Source organism: Argiope bruennichi, chromosome X2 (genome assembly GCF_947563725.1).
Source record: "Argiope bruennichi chromosome X2, qqArgBrue1.1, whole genome shotgun sequence".
In the NCBI taxonomy this organism is placed as follows: Eukaryota; Metazoa; Arthropoda; class Arachnida; order Araneae; family Araneidae; genus Argiope; species Argiope bruennichi.
This window is the reverse complement of record NC_079163.1, coordinates 111,816,956-111,833,060: the sequence shown is the minus strand read 5'-3', so window position 1 is coordinate 111,833,060 and position 16,105 is coordinate 111,816,956. Positions and strand designations below refer to the sequence as shown.

The window sequence follows — 16,105 nt, the reverse complement described above, 5'->3', positions numbered from 1 at the left end:
TGCAAGTCCACTCAAAATTTGCTATTTAAAAGAGTATTTTATTATTTACATTTAGACCTTCATGCAATGCTTCATTAATCGCTTTTGATCTAAAGGCAGAAAAAGCTGGCCATACATTTGGATAGAATTAAATGAAATAGTCTTTGCAAATTAACCTTAAATATCCTGACAGTTGTAAAAAAGCTCTGCTATACATTCAAAATATAATACTTTTTCCCAAGGAGTATTCACAAAGACTTGGTGGACAAAGTTCAACAGCAAGCAATAGATAGCAGATGAAGTCAAATATTGGTTGTGTGTGTGAGTGTTTTTTTTTACTTATTAATTAAATTATTTTAATTTAAAAAGTGCTTTCTCTTTCCTGGGATTATTCTATACCAAAATTTATGCAATGCATAATTTAAAAAATTGTTAAATTTATCCAGGATATAAAGGATTTTAAATAAGAATAAAATAAAATAGGAAGCAAGTAATTTAAATCTGAATTTTGATGAACAAATACCTTTAGGTTTTTCAGAAACAGTGGCTTTATTTTTCTGTCTGGTTTTGGCTGGTCGTTTACTTTCACCTTTAGAAGATCCCACAGAATGCAAATCAAGTTTTCTTTTAACCTAAAAAATAAAATTTCTGAAATATTAGAACTGTTCTCCATGAAATACAAAATTGACTCAGTTAGCAATGAATATAGAGATTGATAATTTGGTACACAATATATATGTATACAGGGCCAGATTATTAAATAGGCAAATGTTTTGAAGCCCCAAATCTGGAGCCCTGGGATTTTTTTTTTCTTTTCATTTTTTTTTATTTATTTATTTTTCTTTTCATTTTTTTGAAAGTTTTTAAATCTTGTGGGTCATACAACCCACCTTATTCAAATTATGTAAATGTATCAATTAATTTTTGAATGTTATTCTAGTAATATTTCTTAATTCATTGCCATTTGCAATTTTTATACAATGATTCAATGTAATTACTGAAAAATGATTATAAAGTACTCCACAATTTTAAAATGCATCCAATCCTATTATTAAATATCATCAAGATTGTGTAAGAAGTTTTTTACTATTTTGATTAAAATAACTTAATAGCATATTTTATATTATATGCAAACAAAACAACTTTTTAGTAAATGATTTGAAATTAAGCATTTTGCTATTTTGGTTCATCAAAATTTTCTACTTAAAACCATTTACATATATATAAATATCAAATTAAAATCAATAAAAAAAAATATTTGAATTTTAAGTTTCGTGGGGAAAAGAGGGCATGAGATTAGCATTGTCCAAGGAAGATTCAATCTGTCCTTGCATGTATATCAAAAACAATAGGGATACTTCAACATTTGATTCACAGCAGGTTTTGGAAATGAAGAAAAATGGACTTGCACCCTTATGTTTTAATGGCATAACATTGCCATTCTGTTCAGATCAATTTGATCTAAAACATTTTGTAAACTGCTTATGAAAAATGGTATATGAAGTTATTTTAGAAATATTTTGCAACTTTGTTGTTGAGGCTAAAATTTTATTTATCTGAAAAGTTTTTCATTTATTTATATATTTTCTATAGTTTTTTTTAACTGTATTAAGGTATCTCTCGGGTCACTATAATTCAACACTGTTTTCTCTCTTAGAATCTTGCACTGTTTATCATTAATTCAACTAGAAAGAATAAAAAGTTCTTGTCAGGTATTCATTTGGATAATAAAGCAAATTCTCAACAAAAAAGTTGCACAAATGAACTTTATCCTGTTGGCTAGAAAAATAGCTAGAAATTCAGTCAAGATGTCACTCTTAAGAACATATATCTTGATAAATCAATTTGTAACAGACCATACAAAAACCCAGATATGATATTTGATTACAATACTAGTAAAAGAGCAGTGGAAATTTTTGATCAACTTTTGAATACATACACTTATAAAAAGAAAACAAATAGCTGATCTAAAATTTTGTTTTATAATAATTCTACTTGCAACTCATTTATTCTATGGACATCAGTAAGCAGCAAATAAATTGAAAACAAACTGACTAAAGAAAGGCTGTTTTAGAAGAATTAGGCAAATCAAAAAAATTCAGTAAAAATGATATCTCCCCAGAAATTAAGAGTTATGTAATATACTATAAAAAGTACACGATAAGAGATAAAATGGTTTATACTCAATTTTCATTGTTAAATTTATAATTGAGTAACAAGCAATTATAAATTAACAATAAAAACTATTTCTTGGTGAGCATGAGCACTTCATCAAACAATCATAATAAAAGAAATAAACTGTGCAAGAGTTATTTTTAAAAATTATATGCAAGCTCCATATAGCATATTTTTGCTTAAATAGAAAATATCAAGGAGGTAAGATTCTAATAATTTTTTTTTAATTTTAGGTATATAACATTTATTTTTAGATATTTATTGTATTACTTTTCATTTATATCGTATTTATTAAATTAAAACAATTCTTATTTATCTCAAAATATGATATTTTTCTGAAAACAGAAAGAACAAAGGTTCCTGAAGTGAGAATTAAATGTTCTGATCCTATTGATCTGAATGTTATATATATGTAGTAAATATGAACAGCAGGGTTAAACAAAAATTCTAGCATCGTTATTACGAGTTGAATAAGCATGCTACATTTTAATGGAAATTTAAGTTATAAACATCTTCGTCAAATGGCAGAAACAACATCAGAAAATATTTTCAGTCCAGAATTTAGGAAGGGAATTTCTTTATGTTATCAAATATTATGCATTCAGGGAATAGTAACAGGGAGTTATACATGCACTAACAGTCTTAGGAGGTATTATAAGAACAAAATTTTAGTGCATTAACATAATATTATAAACTGCCATAGTCTCAGAATGAAAAAATGCCACATCTCGGACATTATTAATAATTCCTAAATCATTGATGATAAGTGAGGAGCAAAAAAAAACTTCTGCTACTGACTGAGTACCACTCAAATGCATCGCTACACATAGTAACAAGATGGTGAAAAAGGAGAAGTTCCTATAAATTGAATAGTAAGATAGTAACTAAACTATGACAAGATATTTTAAAATGCATTTTATCCTTCTCTTTTCTGAGCATAATTAGTTCTATTTGATTCCTTATTTTCATCAACAATATTGAATTCCAAACTTTGTATTGAACACGTGTAAATGCATTAATTCCTTTTTAATATTACATTCAAGCATTTGTATTTTTGTTTAAATTAGATGTATGGGTTTATTACTTTATGTGTAAACATTTTTAAATACATAATAGGTCATAAATAACTTTACAAGACCTTGAAATAATTGATAGATTGTATTTTAAAATAATGCTATTAACTGATTTTTGGCAACATTAAAAAGTGTGTAGCAATATTCTGTAATTATTTCATGCTATAGCAAATTACATGCAATTGATATAATAATTATTTTAATACTTCCTATAGTAATTTCAAAAATTACAGTAACCCAAGCTTAACTTTTGTTTGCTAGAAATGATCTCTTAGGTTAATGCATGAAGAGTAGAGAGAGAAAAAAAATTTAACACTTCATTACAAATCTTATTTTGAAATATTTCAGATAAATCTTTACTTCAGGATAAAGACTAATTTCAACAAAAATATTCCAAGGTTTTTTTTTTTTTTTTTTTCTTTCCCCATTTCCTTTAATTTTTTTAGATAGTCATATATCCTGCATTCTATTTATACAATTTGCTACACTTTTAAAAATGGCTTCAAATTTTAATAGAATATAAATGTACATTTAAAAATCTCAACACATGATGATTAAAAAATGTGAATAAATTTTTTTATACAATTAATAAATAAAAATAAAATCTCTCTCTCTCTCTGTGTGTGTGTAGTTTTTTTATTCAATTACTAACATTGCATATAAAAAATATATTTTACAAAGATGTGACTTGGAATATTACAATTAATACATTGGAAAATTTCAGTTTTTTTCTTTAATTTCCTTACTTTTGAAGATATTATTTAGATCAACTTTCCTTAAATATCTTTCGACTTCAGGCTCTTTTATATAAATGTAATTTTTATTGTTACAAGATAATCAATTTCTTAATTTTAGATACTGAAATATTATCAAGTTTTCATGAAATTTCTAGTGGCTTCTGTAGTTAATTTTGTGCATAAAACATGAATTTTGTGAGAAAAGAAAATCAGGTATTTAAGAAAACATTTTTAAGTGCATCTTGTCTTCAAATAAATAGTTTTGCCTGGTATTCTAAGAATACATCTACTAACTGCAAATTACTAAAGACAGTGAAATAATTATAGTATTTGAATTGAATAGATTAGTTGGTTCAAATTGGCCTTTAACACTTTGTTAAATTTTTACACTGCAAAAGACTACTTTTCCTTCATCATTTTAGGTGAAGAAAATTTCTTGACAATTCTAACCTTTCTGTGGAATACCAGAACCATACTGCTAAATTTTCATCAAAAAACAATTAAAATAATACAGTTCTTCTTAGTTTTTTTTAAATTTTTAGTCAAATTAAAATTTTTAATTCATTTTTACCAGACCCAACTGCTGAACTCAAGATTATAGAACTTGGTAATAAAATCCAATCGAATTAATTCCATTAAAAATATTAATATGAAGTTCTTCATCAAAAAATTTTGCAATTTTTATAAAAAATTTTACAATAATTTCAAGGGAACTACTAACTTTATTCCTTTGAAAAATTCTAATGAATTTGCTCCTTTAAGCAATTAAGAATTACTATAATTTATTTCATCTCATTCATACACCATCAAATTATTCAGAATACATTTTATCTAATTATATGAAAAGAATTATAAATTATTAATTTTTTTTACTCCATAACAGTAAGAAGCACTAAAAGGCCTTAAATATTAAAGTTTTATATACTGCTTTAAATGTATTCAATACATTTGGTAGGTTTATAACACATATATAAACATAATTCAAATTACATAATATTTGTAAATAATAAGGTTTCAAAAACTCAGAACAGCGAATGTTCCTATAATCTCTGCGTATAATATCCATACTTATCAAGAAGAAATACCCCGTATGATTGTCTACATATGCTATCAATACTTTTTCTCCCTTTCTCTCACTCTTTTTTCCATAGATTCTTCATAAAGCTAAATAATTGATAGATATGCAAGAGATAAATAGATTTTTCTTTCAGAAATTTATTTTCTACAAATTGGATACACTAATCAAGACTGTCTGAACTTCACAGACAGCAAAATGTCATCATATCTGATACTGTAAAGATGTTAACAATTGAAAGATAAAAGAAAACTTCAAAAGTTAGTAATTACAGTAAAAAGCAAAAAAAAAAAAATGTCCTTTAAAAAAAAACACTCAGATTGAAGCCATGCTTATCTACATGGAATGCCTGCAAAACCTTTATAGAACTTATCTTAATGGTATATTTTATCTAAATGGATTCCTAGCTTTTTGCTGCTAACAAGCTCTTCAATTCAAGAAAAAGAGATTTTTTCTGTTGTTGTTACTTTTATCACTGCTACACTCAAAACGGACAAAAGAATTTTATTTATTCCCTGCATTTTTAAAATCACAGAATGCATTAATGCATATATTATTCCTTTTCTACTTTTCATGCAATTAATTTTTAATTCCTTACTTTGGAATTTATTGTTTACCTTCACTACAACTGCAGAGTATACAGGCGGCTAAATTATCATAATATGCATAAATACATGTTTCCATTTACTTTCTTTGTAATTTATTTTATTCATTTTCTTATATAAGTTAATAAATTTATATAAACCATTAAATAAAAATCTTCAATAACATTCCTGTTGAAAGAAATAAAAATATTAATTTTAAATAATGTTGTTAATATGGAAAATGTTAATAGAATAAAATCCATGTCCCCATTGCCCAACTTAGCCTAATTGGGACCAGGGGCAAAAACTTCTTTGGGGGCCCCTATATTTACGAAGTATAGATTTTCGTAATAAATCTACAAATATAGAATAATCTATAAAATATAGATTTTTTTTTGTGTGTGTGTGTGTTTATACAATAGATTAATAAAGAAGTTAACATAAAACTGACGGATTCTACACTGTACTGATATTTTGTATAAAAAAAGCTTATTAAAGAAGGAAACGTAAAATAAACTTTCTATTCGATTTGGGTCCCCCCCCCCTTGATGTGGCTCTGTATATTCTTTAAATTAATGAATTATAAGAGATTTTACAAAATTAATTCAAAAACAAACATTTCAACCATATTTGGTTTAATTTTTCCTTTAAAAAATTAATAAATTTAATATATATAGAAATATATTAATAAATATAAGGATATTATATATTAGTGCAAAATGATGATTTAACAATTATTAGTATAATTAAAAATTAAAAATGCTTCAGATTCACAGCCAAAGGAACAATAATAAGTAGAAGATCACGAGAAAGATTAACATTAAAACATATTCTGAAAGCAAATATAATTTTATTCCTATTTGTTCACATCCTTATAGGACAAAAGAATAAAGCACAAATTTCAGGTAATTTTTTGTTTGTTGGCTTGATCCAAGGAAAAACATAATAATATTAAGAGACAGGTATTTTGGAATTTTATATCTTTTCAGGCAAAATATAAGGTAGAAAATTATTATCCAATAATCCATCACCTGTGGCAATGGTTTATTGAATAGGTTCTTTGCACCTGTGATGAGAAACTATTATCCTAAATAATCATAAAAAGTTAATAAACAGAATATGTTTTGAAACTTGATACAACTATGAGTCTACCTAATATAAAAACCATTACAAATAACATGAAAAGAATCAAATAATTTGTCTTATATATGGTACAACTGTATAATTTTTATATTTGTTTAAATTGTAATGTAAAGGATTTATTTTTCAGTCAAAAGGATTTTCCAGAGTTGAAGGTATTATTTATTTTAAAATGTGAAAATTATTTTTTTATAAATTTACCCTACCCATTTAAATTAAAATTTAATACACAAAATATACTTTTAATAATTCAGGAATTGTAGTTTGATCATATTTTTATTTTCTCATGTTCCAATTTTATCAATAAATGGCTTTTGCATTTTTTAACTAGGCCTTGCTTTTTTTTTTTTTAATAAAACCAGAATAATAATGATTGCATATTTTTAAATATATATTACAAGTATCCATATTTTTAGAAATTTGAAAGACTCATAATGATATAAATATTTTGTAATTTCCTTTACTGTATTAAAAAAAGGCATACATAACTAATGGAATAAAACTTTCAAGACAGTAGTTATAAATTTTTAAACTGATTTGTTGATGAAATTTTTTAAATTTAATTATAAATAAATTACCCACATCTTTTTCAAACATTAGATCTCTGTTAAAAGAGTACATCCTACGATAAATGGCGGCTGAATTGTACTTTAGTATACCCCGAATTTGTCGCCAATTTGGTAACTCAACGAAACGATCTTTAGCAACCTTAATGCTGTTTTGTTTACTACTTTTTACAGTGGTTGAGTTGTGCATGAACTACAACTATTTTATGAAAAATGTTTAACTAAAAATAATAAAAAAAAATGTCGATTAAAATTTTTTATTTAGTTCTGTATTATAATTAAAAGGTTTTTTTTTTATTTCTAATAAGACACTAATGTAACTTTTAATGTGAATACGAACAAAAAATATTTATTCTTTTTCTATTCTTAACTCTTGGTATGCGCTTTTTGATATCGTCTGAATTATTAATTAAAAATCTTTTGCAATGGAATTCATAGCACTTTTCGTAATTCTTTTTCTGATCTGATGGTTTCCTTGATAATTCGTTATGTCTCTAATTGTTCAAGAACGGATGTCTGGTGAATGGGATGGCAGGTAATATTTTGAACTTGTAAAATGGATGAAGGGAGAGTGGAATATATGCATTTTTTACGAGTTGGGAAAAGGATGCATGTTTGAAATTTTGTACGGAGAATGATTTGATTGCTTCTTCCTTCGCTTTTGATTAAGTACTGTTCCTGTTATCCATACAGTCCTTATGTTCAATGTGCCAGCGAAGCTACTAGGATCCAGCTCCCGCTGTTAACAAAGCCGTAGAATGTTGTTGTTGTTTTTTTAATTAAAAAATTTTACCCGGCACCTTTTTCAGATGCCGAAGGCATGGCATGCTCTAAATTTACTGTCAACACAACAGACCGGCATAGCCGGTCTGCAAAAGTTCTTTCTTTCAAAATTGTAAAGATAAGCAGCGATAAGGTTAAAGGCCCTTAAGGTTAAAAAAAAAGGTATTCTCAGATAAAACAAAACTTATCAGTAAAGATCATAATTTTAATGCAGAAAGTGGTAACTGTAATTGTTTTACAGAATTGTTTATTTGGTCCGCCATCTTTATTGGCGACTTGGCATCCTTGGCGTAGCAAGGGGCACACTGAATTAGGATTTTAACTAAATGGCTCTATTAAAGCTAAATTTTCTTTTTGATATTACAAGATTCATGCATATTAGACAAAATAAATATCAAAATATTTACACCATAGTAAATAAAATCACCCCACTGCTATTATTATGCTTAACTGAGTAATTAAAGACCAATAAAATAATTTGATGATAAAAAATATTTGTTTTGAAATAGATGAATAACTTTTTAATCAGAGTGACAATAGTCTGCTCATATAAATTAAATTAAAACACAAGATGCATATATACATATATTGTATGAATTTTTAATACAAACAATAAATTTAATTGCAAATTTAATCGTATATTATCAAGAAATTGATAAGTTTTTATACTATAACATGAATTTAAAAAATCAAAATGTGTTTAACAAACAACTGAAAATTCTTGATTGAATGAAATAAAAAAAATGAATCAAAATGTAAGAATTTCTATTGAATTTCTGAAGATCAGTAGATTTCAACAACTTTCAAATGAAACAAAATATTTTTCATTCAACAGTTAGTCGGACTTTTTTTTTTTTTTTTTTTTGGTATACAGCATTTTTAAAGATTATCAGCAACTACAATTATCACAAAAATAAAAGTGTCGATTATTCAATAAAATATTCTTTTATACAACACCAAAGTATTTTAAAACAAGGAATACTTTCAAATTAAATGAAATAGTTTAATTAAGATGATGAGCTGCAAACGTTTTATTCGAAAAAGAAATCCCCGGTATCGGAAGTTTTGAGAGGGAAAAGTGATGTGGGAAGAAGAGAAAAGCAATATAAATATATATAGATAAATATCGCAAAAGTCTGGATTCTTTAGATATTTATAAAAACATCCACTTCATGTTGAATTGCAAGAAAACCAAGATTTATGCTCTCTTAACCATGTCCAACAAAACTAACATTTATGGTTAATAGATTTTAGGTGAGAAAGAATTGGCGGGTAAACTTGGTGCAGCTTTGTTATGTGTATACAAATTGAAAATTCTTTTTTGTGTGTAATTCTTCAAGCTCATCATCTTGATTGATCAAGAGGAATCAGTAAATATGCTTATATTATACACACATATTTAACAGATCTCCAGCTCCGAAACAGTAGGAATAAAATTTGTTTACATCCGCTTTCTCTCCCTCAAAGGAAGAGGAATATTTTAAAATGGAAAGCAATAAATATTTACACAAGATACAAATCCACAACTTGCACTGTTTAAGATAAGCTAAACAATTATATCTCAAACATCATATCGGGACTGTTCATAGGGAGGGTCGGTATTCACTCCAGGGGGTCAGCCCTGATGACGTCCGCCTCCCAACCCGGAATGCTTTGACATGTTGCATAAACAAAATCACAAAACAATTGAATAAAAAATTTATAATTTTTAAAAGAAATAAAAGTAGATATATAATACCTGGAAAAATGAGGGTGGAGGTTTTCTAGCCAAGTAATAGTGATCTGGTGTTTGGCCGAACTCATCCATAAGGATCGGCGGGTGTGGAGTTTCATCTTTTGTACTATCATAAGAACATGGTGCTGGAGATATTTCTTTAAAAGTGGGCGTTTTGAGGGATGATGATTCATATGAAAATGGTTTACCAACAGTAATTATTCGAGACATATCTACCAGCACTAGGGATCAATACTTCGATATCTTAATTCACAATAGCCCGTCGATCGCGGCGAGTGAAAGGATCAAAATTATTGTATAAACTTATTAAAAGTGTGACATTTTTTGGTAAAATATGGATTTGAAGATGTATAAGGAGTCTTTTAGAATGCTCAGAAAGCGGTTAAACTTTCAACCAGCATAATGAAATGCAGATGTTTAAGGATATATAACAACCATTCTCACAGAAAAGCTCCCACGACTACTGATCACAGTGGCGGCCAGAGAGAGAGTTAGGCTTCAGCACATCCGTGACAGATCTCGCATCTCCCGTTAGGAACAGGAAGGGAGGGGGGGAGGCAACAACAATAGGCGGTCAGGCAGTTTCCTTGACGGATGGTTAGACTCTATGGCAAACCTCCCTTTCTCGCAACCAATGAAATGTGTGCATTTTTTCCCCTCTTCTGTCAGTTCGCGCCAAGAAAATGTTTCGCCAAAGAGTAGAAAGGAAGCTCACGCAGTGAATTTTCGTTTTAAATATTCCTTTTCAGATATGTTCGTCATCAATGGCAAAAAAATAAATATTTTTCATTTGAGGAAACATGCGTATCTGAGTGTCATGATTCAGTTGGCAATTTTTAAATAATAATCATTGTTTCAGTTATTTTAATTAATTAACTCATTGAAAAATTCTCTCTCCTGCATCTCCTTTTCATGATTTCGAACGGTTTAGCTTAAATCGCTATTAAACAAAGATTAATTTAACTTTGGATTAAAGATAAAGCTGCTTAACCAAAAGATTGAAAATGGACGAATTTTAAAAGTGCAATAACAATGCAACTATTCATACTTCCCTACTTAAACAACAACTAATTTATGAAATCTTTTAAGTTCTTATTTCAAAGGCATGCAATAAAGATTAAATCTTAGTCGGCAAATAACCTAGTCAGTATTGACTGAAAAAAATCCATCGTTGCATTTCATATCTAGTTTCTGTAAGACTTAATAACTGTTTTTTTTTTGTTTTTTTTTTTTTTACTTTTTATAAATTCTGAAGAAAGAGGAACAAGAATTGGCAGGTCACAATCATTTGTCGGTCAGAAAGCAGGACAAAAAAACTCATGTAATTTGTCATTTTATTTTATACTAGCCTACTTGCTTGCCCAGCTTATTAGTCACAATGATTCTGTTATATCGATATATTGATATATCGATATTCTATTATATCAATGAAATTTGAAAGTTGTCATTTTTGCATTTTATATAAATAATTTGGAAATAAAACGATCGGATGAAATCATTTCTAAATAAAGTTTTCAAACATGATAAATGTAATTTTTCAAAAAATGATTTGTAAAACTGAAGGTTTCAACAAGTGACTACTTTAAACCAAGTAAAATATTGAAAATCATGCATTTTTAGATGAAACAATAAGTTCCAAATTCCAAAATGAAAATAAAATGCATCCACAATTAGACAGTAAAGATAGACCACTCTAATCGCATCAATTTTTTCATATTTTATCATTAGGTAAATAAATCTATTGTTGATAGAACTGTTAATAAATACAGTACCCGCTGTCAGATCTCCAAATGTTAGTTTTAACTTCGTTTTGCTCAGTTTGAAATGTATTTTAATTTCAAGTAAGCATGTCATAAAATAAAAATAATGTGGTATTATTTGAAATAAAAATAATACGAGATAATATTTGATTGAAAAATAATCATGCACAATCAGAGTACATTTATCTGAGCCAAAAAAATGACATAAACGCTTTTTTAATATCATTATTTCCTAAGTTCTGTTCGTGATATTCTAATAGAGTTTGTTGGCAGTTTTGTTCGGCTTACAATTAAATTGGTCTAAAAATTTGATCAATTTCATAAAAAGTGACATGGCATTAAATCAATTGATATCAAAAGAAAGGTTTTTTTTTCGCATTTTAAAATACTTTAAAAAGTATTTTTACGCACAGAATACATTTAAAACGAATAAAAATATTTTAAAGTTTTTTTAACAAGTTAACCCTTTTGTCGAACATAATTCATTAAAATATTGAAATAACATTAAAACAAAAAAAAAAAAAAACTTGTAGAGGAACACGAACATTCTCGAAAGTTCGGCGCTGTTGTTTTCTGTTCGTCTGTCCCTTCCCTCAGAAAGGAACGTAATATAGTCTCTTAAAGCGGCAGCATTGATCGCAAATCGTGATAATTAAAAAATTCATAAAAATTAGATCAATATTTAAACTAATATCACTGGAAAGATAATTATTTACATTTTAAATGGTGTAAAAATCATTTTGTACAGATTTTTTTTTTCTTCTTTTTGCCAGTTTTTGACGAAATAGTGTCAAAAAAGCTGAAATGTGACTTAATTTTTAAATAATTTTTAGCTAAAATGTGACTTAATTTTTAAATAATAAAAAATTTGGAAAAATTTATTGTTAGTTGTACATGTTCAGCATTCAAAGTATTGCGTCAAATTTCGCAGTTCTGGATTCAATGGTGTGTTTTGGAAATCGTCAACAGACTGACAGAGAGACATTCATATTTATTAGTACAGGGATAATGTTTAAACAAAGCAGCCACATAAGTTGCGAATGTCTATGTACCTAACCAACACAAATACGTGAGGAAAATGCAGAAAATGATATATAATGAAAAGTCTTCATACGAGATCAAAAGAAAAGTGATGTCAACATTTGAGAGTTGGTTAATTCTTCTTTCGTGCAGTGCGTTTAGTTCACATATACAAGTAGTACATTAGTTTAGTTCACATATCTAATTAAGAAATTTTTCAATTTGAAAAGTAAAAATTTGATATTTATTATTTTAAATTCTTGAACGTATAAAGATCGGGACAAGATAATATTCATAAAATGGATTTCATATATTTAGATATTATACAGAATTTTTATGATTAATCAGCACGACGTAAAATTCTAGTACTAAAAATAGCTTAGACTGATTAAAAAAATTTTTTCTCTGCAATATTTTTCCCCTTATTAACAAGAAAGAAACCTTTACTAATCCTCAACCGTAAAAAACTTACTAATGAAATATTAAAATTAATGCATTTATGTTATTCAACCTTATGAACACCTTGAACAGATTTCAATAGGTCTTTATGATATTCTTTCGTACTAAATAAAAAATTAATAACAGATTATTCGTGTTATAATTACAAATTATCCTTGTTGCTACTTTATTAGTAGTCTAAAAAATAGCACTAAAATGTTACTAACGTACTTAAAAATTAACCACAAATAACGAAAAACGGAGGGGCTACATGATTGTTCCTTATGTAATTCTGATCTCAAATGCATAGAAACTCTGCAACTGAAATGCAATACTCGTTTCTTATTACGAAAAAAGTTAAATAAATTTATTTTTAAAAATATTCTTATAAAAATTATTAATTTGATAATTACATTAAACCAATTCACTTAATACATTAATTTCGAATCTTTTAAATTCTAGATTCTGAAAAAAAAAAAAAAAACTCGTGTAAAGAACCAGAAAGCAATCTTGTGCTTATTAATGAAACTCTTATAAACATTGCGCCACGTCTTTATCTCATGAATTAGAAATTGCTTTTAATGAAGCGGAGAAGGGAATGGAGGTTTTGTTTATATGCTTTCAAGTCCAAAATTCATTGCGCTTTTGTTATCCATACAGTGTAGATTTTTAAAAGGTTTTTCTGGAAAACATTCAAGTAAATATCATGCGCCCTCTTTCATGGCCCCTGTGCAGTTACTTTTAGACCACTTATATTTAATATTTGTCTAATGCTATATCATCACAGTTGTTCTAGTCAAGGGCCCTGTTATAATGTACTTCTACACATATCTAATTATAGAACACACAAAAAATAGGAAAGTATATTTTTTCTCAATGGATTTTACATTTTCAAGAATGTGCATTCAGAAAGACTTTGTTCAGGTTATTAGAGTTTTAGGGACATTAGAAATATGCTTCTACATATTTTTTGAAATGAAATTATATAAAAAAACTAATAATTATAAGGGGGGGAAAAATAATTTAGAACTCAGTTATAATCTTTATACCTAGCTATGATAGACAGGTTTGTCTATCATAGCTAGGATCTAAACAGATTAATCGACTCATTAGAAAAATTATTCATTTATTCATAACACGGCGGACACTGGAGCAGGGTTTGGCAGTTTGAAACCATGATCAGAGAATAACTCAAATCGATATCCAACTCTTCCAAACTTCACACTGCACAAAAATGAAAACATTTCACTGACGACAACAGATTCAACGTGTATAACCTAAGTAAACATCCATTACCCAATTGCAATTCTCCAATCTTGAAACTTAGACAACAGCGAGTCATAGCGATTTTTTTTTTCAGTTTTATTTGTTTACTTAAAGTATTTAACTTTTACTTATTAATTAATTGATATACCTGGCATTGCTTAAGATTAAAATCCTTTAAAGGATAACCTTTTTAACGTAGAAATTATTTTTGTATAAAATATTATAATAAGTAAAACTCTTTTCCAGACATGCATTGAAATAAAAACGAAATTTAAGAAGTGGTGGTAGAATAATTTAAACTCTTAAAGTTGCCCAGCAAAGAAGTACCTACAAATTTTCTTATTTCAGAGTCATTTATATTAATTTTCTAAAAATTTAATAACAATTGACAGAAAAATCATTCAAAAATGATATTAGTATCATTGAAAAGGTAAAATTTCCAATATCATGATAATGTAAATTTTTTTGAGGAGTAATTTCCTTCGAAGTTTCTATGGAATAAAGGTAGCATTTGTCGACAAGGCCTTTACTGTTCTTTTTTACTTTTCTTGCTTCCGTTTAAACGATTTGACTTACGCTTGTCTACATTAAAACGTATGAAAAGGTATAAATTAAAATAAAACAAAATTTTAAAAATATACTGATAGAGAGTAGTTTAAAGTTAACATTAATTTTAATGCCTTTAAATAAATAACAAATAAAAGAAAGATTGTGCACAAATGAAACTGATATTATTGAGATGATAAAATTTTGAATTTTAAGATGGTTATAAAATATTTCTTGCAAGATTATATATTACTGCGTTACAACAGAAAAGCGGCAAAATGTTGTTTAAATTATAATTAATTGAGTATTTAATTTGCTTTTGCATTTAGGAAAGTTGATAGTATCCTTTCTCTTGTCTTAAAGAATAGGTGTGCTAAGTTCGGTTGAAATAAGCCCAGTCGTTTAGGAGGATATATGGAATATACATGTATACATAGCCACAACAACTATTATTTATATAAAAATTTCGGTCTAATCTGTTAGAGAGCAGCAACCTCAAATTTGAATTTGGTATAGAAGATAAAGACAACTTCTTATACAGTAATTTCTGCCGTTTTCGTAAATATGTAAATTTTGTCAAATTCAAGTTTGGATACTGATTTTAAATCATGATTTTCATATTATCTCTATTTATACACCTGTTACATAAAGGCTTCTGTCTGGAAGTCGCAACTAATATGGAAATATTCACATTTTTTTTTATTTATCATTTTAACACTTGGTTCTTTCTAATGAATATATGAATATAAAGATGCTACTCTGCCCAGTTATTTCACTAAGTTTCTTGAATAAATTATACTTCATGTCCAGTTTCTCATTCGTATATTTATTACTTAATGCAAATATATGTTTAATAACCGCCCTTCACTAAACAAAAAATTAGGAAAAACAGTTTATAGAATATTTATTATCTTACCATTATTTACTTTAAGTAAAATATTCTACTGCTTTTAAAAAAATAATAATAATAATTTTCTTTTTCTATCCATTTAATACATCTTCATTAAATCTGGGAAGAGCAATAAGTTATTCAATCAAAATTTTCCTTAATTTATTTTGGGATCACTAATTCGTTCTTTTTTTGTTATGCATTTTGCAAATATCTTTCTTGTAACATCTAACCAGAATTTGCTTTTTTATTTTTTAAGTTGAATTTTTATTACTGCTTATTTGATATAGTTTAGTTTAGTTATATTAACGCCCCGTTTTAAAGCAACACTAGGGTTAT

At 27.2% G+C, this 16,105-nt stretch overlaps 1 protein-coding gene across 2 annotated transcripts in view; it reads right to left on the bottom strand.

The window, feature by feature from the left end:
• The window catches only part of LOC129960495 (transcription factor E2F2-like), a 54,115-nt gene extending 43,701 nt beyond the window's left edge, over window positions 1-10,414 (bottom strand). The window contains exons 1-2 of one of the 2 annotated variants that reach the window (XM_056073965.1): window positions 9,851-10,414; window positions 503-611 (exon numbers count right to left, since the gene is read on the bottom strand). In XM_056073965.1, the coding sequence (XP_055929940.1) occupies window positions 503-611; window positions 9,851-10,057 (316 nt within the window). In that variant the 5' untranslated portion in view covers window positions 10,058-10,414. Of the gene's footprint in view, window positions 1-502; window positions 612-7,345; window positions 7,449-9,850 lie in introns of those variants that run through there. The other variant, XM_056073966.1, reaches the window with a different exon arrangement.
• Between the last annotated feature and the right edge of the window lie 5,691 nt (window positions 10,415-16,105).